The sequence below is a fragment of the Haliotis rubra genome, unplaced genomic scaffold, assembly GCF_003918875.1.
Source record: "Haliotis rubra isolate DU_JTF1 unplaced genomic scaffold, ASM391887v1 Scf533, whole genome shotgun sequence".
NCBI lineage: Eukaryota > Metazoa > Mollusca > Gastropoda > Lepetellida > Haliotidae > Haliotis > Haliotis rubra.
Genome location: NW_025767228.1, coordinates 248,448 through 257,590, shown reverse-complemented (window position 1 = coordinate 257,590; position 9,143 = coordinate 248,448). Strand labels below are relative to the sequence as shown.

General features: G+C 45.0%; 1 protein-coding gene across 1 annotated transcript; it reads right to left on the bottom strand.

Moving 5' to 3' along the window:
- Window positions 1-694: 694 nt before the first annotated feature.
- Window positions 695-3,055, bottom strand: LOC124253159 (extensin-2-like). The gene is made up of 2 exons (XM_046686876.1): window positions 2,987-3,055; window positions 695-1,462 (listed from the first exon to the last, which is right to left on the bottom strand). Exons 1-2 carry the CDS (start codon window positions 3,053-3,055, stop codon window positions 695-697), a joined length of 837 nt encoding a protein of 278 aa, XP_046542832.1.
- Between the last annotated feature and the right edge of the window lie 6,088 nt (window positions 3,056-9,143).

The window sequence follows — 9,143 nt, the reverse complement described above, 5'->3', positions numbered from 1 at the left end:
TTTAAGTAATTCATAAAGATAGGAGGGTAACGTTTCTTTTGGCGTTTAGTGCATGGTTTCTGCCGCTGCTCGAGACAAAGATATTTTAGTTAAAAGAAATTTCTTCTCAAATCTCATGTCATAGGTGTATAAACTGTTTCTTTTTAACAAATGTTTTCCCCAAAATATATTATATTCCGCTCCCTGGCTACCGGCATATGTGATTGTTGTCTTTTAGCGCCCTGGCACCTGACTAACGACTCGTAAACTTGCTCTCCGTGTTATATAATAGAATAATTTGGCGGTTTTACAAATTGGCTGTGGATCAGACTGCCAATTCAATTCTCAATTCAATTCTTTTTATTCTCATAATCCACCTTGGTGGTACAAGAGCATATTTTGTAAACATATATACATATGCAAATTAAAATTCAAGATGGCAGTAAACAACATATCAACATTGTTTCTGACAAGGGATGATAGATGTAGGATATATTTTGATAGATTTACTATGTCTCGAGATGGTTTTGAAGATAATATTTTCGTGAACTTTGTTTCATTGGGGAAAGAGGTTAGATGGGAGGGTAAATATTGTTTCCTCAAATAATCTAATGCCTTGCAATGAAAAATATAATGATATTCATCTGCGATGCTTTTAGAAGCGCATAGTTGACACGTTCTCTCGTCCCTTGGAATATTATACCAGCGGCCCATCTCAATAGGTAAACCTGTGCATACATGTACTGGTGGGTCGGAGCGCCTGTGAATACTTGGACAGGTAGGTCGGAGCGCCAGTGAATACTTGGACAGGTGGGTCGGAGCGCCAGTGAATACTTGGACAGGTGGGTCGGAGCGCCTGTGAATACTGTGAATACTGGACAGGTGGGTCCAGGAGCGCCTGTGAATACTTGGACAGGTGGGTCGGAGCGCCTGTGAATACTTGGACAGGTGGGTCCAGGAATACTTGGACAGGTGGGTCGCCTGTGAATACTTGGACAGGTGGGTCGGAGCGCCTGTGAATACTTGGACAGGTGGGTCGGAGCGCCTGTGAATACTTGGACAGGTGGGTCGGAGCGCCAGTGAATACTTGGACAGGTGGGTCGGAGCGCCAGTGAATACTTGGACAGGTGGGTCGGAGCGCCTGTGAATACTTGGACAGGTGGGTCGGAGCGCCTGTGAATACTTGGACAGGTGGGTCGGGCGCCTGTGAATACTTGGACAGGTGGGTCAGCGCCAGTGAATAGGTGGGTCGGAGCGCCAGTGAATACTTGGACAGGTGGGTCGGAGCGCCAGTGAATACTTGGACAGGTGGGTCGGAGCGCCAGTGAATACTTGGACAGGTGGGTCGGAGCGCCAGTGAATACTTGGACAGGTGGGTCGGAGCGCCAGTGAATACTTGGACAGGTGGGTCGGAGCGCCAGTGAATACTTGGACAGGTGGGTCGGAGCGCCAGTGAATACTTGGGTGGGGCGCTGACAGCTATCTGCCAACGTCCCGGGTTCCAATATTTCTTAGGTATATAAAAGTATGTCATTCAAAATATTTTTCTATATGTCATTGTTTTAACAGTAGAATATGTGATCTTTTAATGTTTGGCAGAATTTTTCAACAATCACAAATAATAACCACCAAAGGAATGATTTAAATACAGCTTTGGTTCAGGCAGGTAGCAAAGGTACCGTCGGTCCCCATGGATTTATAGACTGATTTTAGATTTTATAGCTCTGTATAGTGGTAGCTTGTTTATGATGACATTTACGCTTTTAGTCAAATCTGCGATTCTCCAGTTGTTTTATTGCCCACTTTCGACAAAAATTGTTCTCGTCACGCTGAACTACTTCCGATGTGACGTTAAATTATAACTCACTCACTCACACAATATTTCTCAACGCTTGTGCTTTAGTGTGTCTGGTTGCAAGCGTTTCCATGGACACTGTTCCCCCCACCCGCTCTTCGCTGCTTCGCCAGAGAGAACATGACAGAATTTACGGGAACCACTTGCAGGCAAGGCAGTCTTCAAATTCAGTCAGTCTCTTTGGCCAGACTGCAGCTGGCCTTCATGAAACGCTTTACAGACATCCGTCAACATAAACTACCTCTTCCCGTCCAGCAACGTGCTGTTGCTGAGCTTGGCGGTGGTGAGAACCCCGGTCACGTCATAACAGGGCGCTGTAAAAGACGGTTTTGTTGTTATTAGGCTGTTAGCTCCAACTTTCAGGAGACAGATCAAAGGCTGGTCAGTTCAGTAAATTAGGGTTTTCTCTGGACTAGTTAACAAGCAGCAACGCACGCGCGCCACCGCTACACACATGCACCCACGCCATATGGAAGTGCAACATTCTTGAACATGACTTTTACCCTCTTTTACCTCTTCTGGTCAAAGCCAGAAACATGTGATAGACCTATTTGTTAGAATACCGGTTTATGGTATGGTCTCTTGGCCTGCAGCGCCAAGATCGCTAGCGTGGTATACGCAGGGAACAACATCATCTTATGTCTCCCTGCATCTTGCAGCTGACACGTAGTGATATCTCACTCACTCACTCACTCACTCACTCACTCACTCACTCACTCACTCACTCACCACTCACCACTCACCTCACTCACTCCACTCACTCACCACACTCACCTCACCACACCCACCCACCCACTCACTCACTCACTCACCACTCACTCACTCACTCACTCACTGCAGTCACACTCACTCACTCACTGCAGTGGCCTGCATCGCCAACGTGGTAAACGCAGGGAACTGCATCATCTTATGTCTCCCTGCATCTTGCAGCTGACACGCAGTGATATCTCACTCACGCAGTGATATCTCACTCACTCACTCACGCACGCACGCACGCACTCAGCCATACGCCAACCCGTCCACTCAATCACTCACGCACGCACGCACGCACGCACGCACCCATACGCCAACTCCACCCACCCACCCACCCACTCACTCAGTCACTCACTCCTGCTATAGCTGTATAATAAACTTGTATACTTACCTACCTACCTTGTACAACTTAAGTGTCACCTGATAGAAGTTCTTCCAGTACGGTCCTCCTAGTACAATATGTTCCATTTGTTATCTGCTGAAAAGATGGAAAGAAGACCCTCAAATGCGATGTAAACTGCAGTGCAAAAGTACACAACAAACACTTACAAACTTAAACAAAACCTTGCCACCTGAACAACTGCAAATTTAAGGTAAGAAACAAACAAACAAATATGATACCTGTATAAAATACATTGTCATTTCTGCTCTATTCTACTTTTTCTCTATTACCCACCAACAAACATTGGTGAATGTTTCTTTACCTGACACTATATCTTCAACTGTACGCGATGCATTGATTTGCTTGAGTGAAATACTTAACAAAATCTTAATGTTTAAACTTTAAACTTACGCAAGTGCACATTGAAATTTTCGCAAAAAAAAATCATTCCATATTTACTGACAACGCTGCCAATGCAAATATTCCCCGAGAACAAATAGGAAGCAGGAATAATTAGTGCCCGTTATTACCGTCCTGCTGAAAGACGCGTCCATTATAGGAGGAACAATGGAAAGATAGAGTAGGATCTTATTATATACCAAGCAAAGCTAAGCTCTCTCTGATGTGGCCTTTGTGTCTCTGTCCATTGTACCCTTCTCGGCAGCTCCCTAGGGTGCCATTGGTGCCAGGTCAATATGAAGGGCCTGCACGCAAGCGTCCTACCTTCAAACGGGGGACTTTCAAAACGTCGCGGGGGTCCTTTTGTTGTGATGGATGAGGGTTTATGATATTGTATTCTGAGGGACAGGGCCGTGTCCCTGTGGCAGATGGTTGACAATGGTTTACATGGGACTTGATATCAGTATTATACCATGTAAATCATTCGTGAATTTGAAGGAATATTTATAATGGCACGTTTGAAAATAAAAGGTCACTTTCGGTTGGTAAGAGGAGAATGCTGTGTATTTAGTACAGAACTGCTTCTCTTAACTCAATGGACACGTTCCTTTGTACGCGTGCTAACGACAAACACGAGCTAAAGACACACGCAAACACACGCACGCGCGCACACGCACACGGCCTACCTACATACACCCACCAACCAACACACACCCACATACCTACATACACTCACTTACCTACATACAGACCGCCTACTTGGTGTAGTGGTTAGAGCGTCCGCCCGGAGAACGGATGATCGCGGGTTCGATCCCCGATCGCGTGATACCAAAAGACGTTAAAATATGGTACTTGTTGGTCCCTGCTTGGCACTCGGCATTAATGGGTACAACAAGGACTGGTCATCTCGGAGTCAGTATAATGTGTCTGAGTGGGGTATTCATGCTTCACTGCGGCATGGTATCTCAGTGGGCTAGCACTATAAAACCAGCTTCAGTCTGGGCTAGAACAAGCAGCCGAACAGACACATACACACGCATGCACGTCGTCATGTGAGCGAAATATTCTCAAGCACGACGTTAAACCCAATTTCACCTCATCTCACCTCACCTACATACACTCACCTACAAACAGACACCAACCTACCAACATACACCCACCTACCTACATACACACGCCTACCAACGCACACCCAGATACCTACCTACACAACCTACCTATATATACGACCCACATACATGCACCCACCAATCTACATACACCCACCTACCTACTTACACCCACCTACATACATAAACCCACCTACCTCCATACACCCACATACATAGATACACCCACCTACATACACACACTCAACTACCTACATACACCCATCTACCTACATACACCACCTACCTACATACACCCACCTACCTACATACACCCACCTACATACATACACCCATCTACCTACATACACCACCTACCCACATACACCCATCTACCTACATACACCACCTACCTACATAAACCCCTCTACCTACATACACCACCTACCCACATACAACCATCTACCTACATACACCAACTACCTACATACACCACCTACCTACATACACTCATCCACCTACATACACCACCTACCCACATACACCCACCTACCTACATACACCCACCTACATACATACACCCACTTACCTAGACAGATCCACCTATATACATACACCCACCTACCAACATACACCAACCTATATACACCCACATACCTACATACACCCACCTACCTACATACATACACCCACATACCTACATACACCCACCTACCTACATACACCCACCTACATACATACACCCACCTACATACATACATCCACCTACCTACATACACCCACCTACATACATACACCCACCTACCTACATACACCCACATACCTACAAACACCCACCTACCTACATACACCCACCTACCTACATACACCCACCTACATACATACACCCACCTACCTACATACACCCACCTACCAACATACACCCACCTACATACACCCACCTACCTACATACACCCACCTACCTACATACACTCACCTACCTACATACACCCACCTACAAACATACACCCACCTACATACACCCACATACCTACATATACTCACCTACCTACATACACTCACCTACAAACATACACCCACCTATATACACCCACATACCTACATATACTCACCTACCTACATACACCCACCTACAAACATACACCCACCTACTACATACACCCACATACCTACATACACTCACCTACCTACATACACTCACCTACCTACATACACTCACCTACCTACATACACCCACCTACCTACATACACCCACCTACCTACATACACCCACCAACCTACATACACCCACCTACCAACATACACCCACCTACATACATCCACATACCTACATATACTCACCTACCTACATACACTCACCTACCTACATACACTCACCTACCTACATACACTCACCTACCTACATACACCCACCAACCTACATACACCCACCTACCTACATACACCTACCTATCTGCATACACTCACCTACCTACATACACTCACCTACCTATATTCACCTACCTACAAGCATACACCCACCTACCTACATACACCTACCTACCTACAAAACACCAACCTACCTACATACATACACTCACCTACCTACATACGCCCACATACCTATAAAGATCCAACCATCTACATACACCCACTTACCTACATACACCCACCTACCTATAGCTATATACACCCACCTACATACATACACTACCCTACCTACATACATCCACCTATACACATACATCCACCTACATACACACACCCACCTACATACATACACCACAGCGTGTATGCTGCTTTCCTAGACAACGAGAAGGCCTTCGACAGAATATGACACGACGGACTCCTCCTGAAACTACACACTATTGGTGTGAAGGATCGTGCATAGCATCTAATCCAGCAATCATATAAAGAAGCACAAGCCCGTGTAAAGTACAACGGGATGACAAGTGATGTTTTTCATATCCACCAAGGAGTAGGACAAGGGCGAGTGATATCAGCATGGATGTTTCTAGTCTACATCAATGACCTTATTTCGGAGCTAGACCAATTACAGTGTGGACTAATTATTGGCACGAATCATATCCCGACAGTTCTACTTGCTGACGACACCACAGTCGTCAGTACTACTGTACATGGTCTCAATATGGCTCTTAACAAGATCCACCAATATGCCTGCCGTTGGAGAATGACATACAACGCCAGTAAGAGCTGTGTCCTGTCCTTCACAAATTCTACAAAATATCTCAACAAACCCGTTTTCAGAATCGGGGATGTAAGACTGCCAATCAAATCCAACATTGTGTATGCGGGATCCATCATGCATACAGAGAAAGCAAGAGAAAGGACAACTCGTGCATGTGCCAAGGCGAGAAGAGCAATAAACTCACTCCGAGATGTAGGATTACGAGCTGGTGGATTAAACACTGTGTCATCGTCCAATACCTGGCAAAGAGTTATCTTTCCTTCTGCATTCTACGCATGTGAGCTATGGAGCAATATCAGCAGCACTGAGATGAATGAAATGGAAATTGTCCAGCGCTACTAGGGCTATGGTCAATGCAAGGCAGAGTAGATAAATCAAAGCTCCTGTTTTGGGGCCGACTCTGTCGCTCAGCCAGTACCAGTATTGTGAAGCCTATCATGTATTTGAGATTCGCGGAATATATGTCTACTGTGGTAAAAAGTACAAGATCGATTGCCCATGACCTCTTGAATGCAGCTCACAAATATGGATTTTCAGATATCATTGACACCTTCATGACAACAGGAGAATTTCCATGCAAAAATGTATGGAATTCCATGGTACAGAAGGCTATATGCCACCACGAACACACTGAATGGAGAAATAAACTCCAAGAGCGTCCAAATATGCAGATATTTGGTGCCATTCATACGCGCCTCTCTCCTCATCGTCTCTGGAACCTGTGTTTGTGGTATAAAATGGCCACCCCTCCTGTCTATGCTCTGATAAAGTTGGGTATACTGCCCGTCACACTTGGACTGTGTCTTATATGCGAGACTGAAAGTGAGGACATTGTAAAACATCAACTATTCTACTGTGACAAGCTGGTAGAAAACAGGAACGCACTGAGCGAGCATCTGTTTGATAACGTGTCTCTTGACACGTATATGAGACTCGAAGATGCTGAAGACGAGGTTAAAATCCTCACATACCTTGTTCCATTACTCCGGTTGTGCAGGACATGACTCTCGATAGCAGGGTTAGGTTCATGAGCATTTTCGCAAAACGCATCAGTGCATGGAACTTAGCCAGCATTCTGTATTTATAAGAATAGCATGCAATGCTTTGTACATATTGCCCAGTGATCATCTGTCGCCAAGAGCTATGATTTTTTATGTTCTGTTGAATTTTTCAAATATTATTGAACTTTCTATTTTGTCACAAATGTGTGTTATGCTCTAAAAATATATACATAACTGGATGCATAACTCTCCTAACCATTGGTGGAAATAAAGAACATTCATACACCCACCTACTTACATACACCACCCTACTTACATACACCAAGCTACTTACATACACCTACCTACCTACATACACCCACCTACCTACAAACATCCACCTACATACATACACCCACCTACCTACATACATCCACCTACATATATACACCCACCTACCTACATACACCCACCTACATACATACACCCACCTACCTACATACACCCACCTACATACATACATTCACCTACCTACATACACCCACCTACCTACATACATCCACCTATCTACATACACCCACCTATCTACATACACCAAGCTACCTACATATACCCACCTACCTACATACACCCGCCTACCTACATACACCCACCTACCTACATACACAACCTAACCTACATATACAACCTACCTACATACACAACCTACCTACATACATCCACCTACCTACATACACCCACCTACCTACATACACAACCTACCTACATACATACACCCGCCTACCTACATATACCACCTACCAACAAACAGTTATTTAGTTTCCCCTCAGAAAATGGCCAAATTATGAAGCAGTCGTCTAGAAATCTTTTCCAATTATCCATGAAGCGATGGGTAACATCCTCTCCAATAGGGCTCTGACGGGTACTCGAGTACCCGGCAACGGGTCGGGTACGGCAGGACTCGAGTCCAAATTCCAGAACTCGAGTACCCGACAAAGGGAGATAACTCTAAACTAATCGTGACCAAACGTGCAGTCATGGATGAGAAAAGGTCGAACGTATGGGCCCATTTTGATCTTGACAGTTCAAAACACAAAACCAAGTGTCGCCTTTGCGGCATTATGCTGAGTTATGCAGGGAGCTCAACCAGCTCGATGAGAAAACAGCTTAACATGAAACACAAGTCCGTTAGTGTGGACGATTCTTCCCAAACTCCAGTCAAAAAGCAAGCCACGCTGACGCAGGGATATTTTGGTGGTTACAACCGAAAAAAGCTTGACTCAAAAAACATACGAGACACTCACACGCAAGGCCATGCTGATGTGCGTTAGAGACCTCAGACCTTTGAACCTTGTTAAAGGTAATGGTTTTCGTGATTTTTGTCACTCACTGAATCCCAGTTATATCGTACCATGTCCAAAGACCCTCCATAATTACCTTATGAAAGAATATGCCGACACCAAAACTCAGCTTAAGGATATTCTAAAGCAGTCCCCTGGCGTATCTTTGACAACAGAT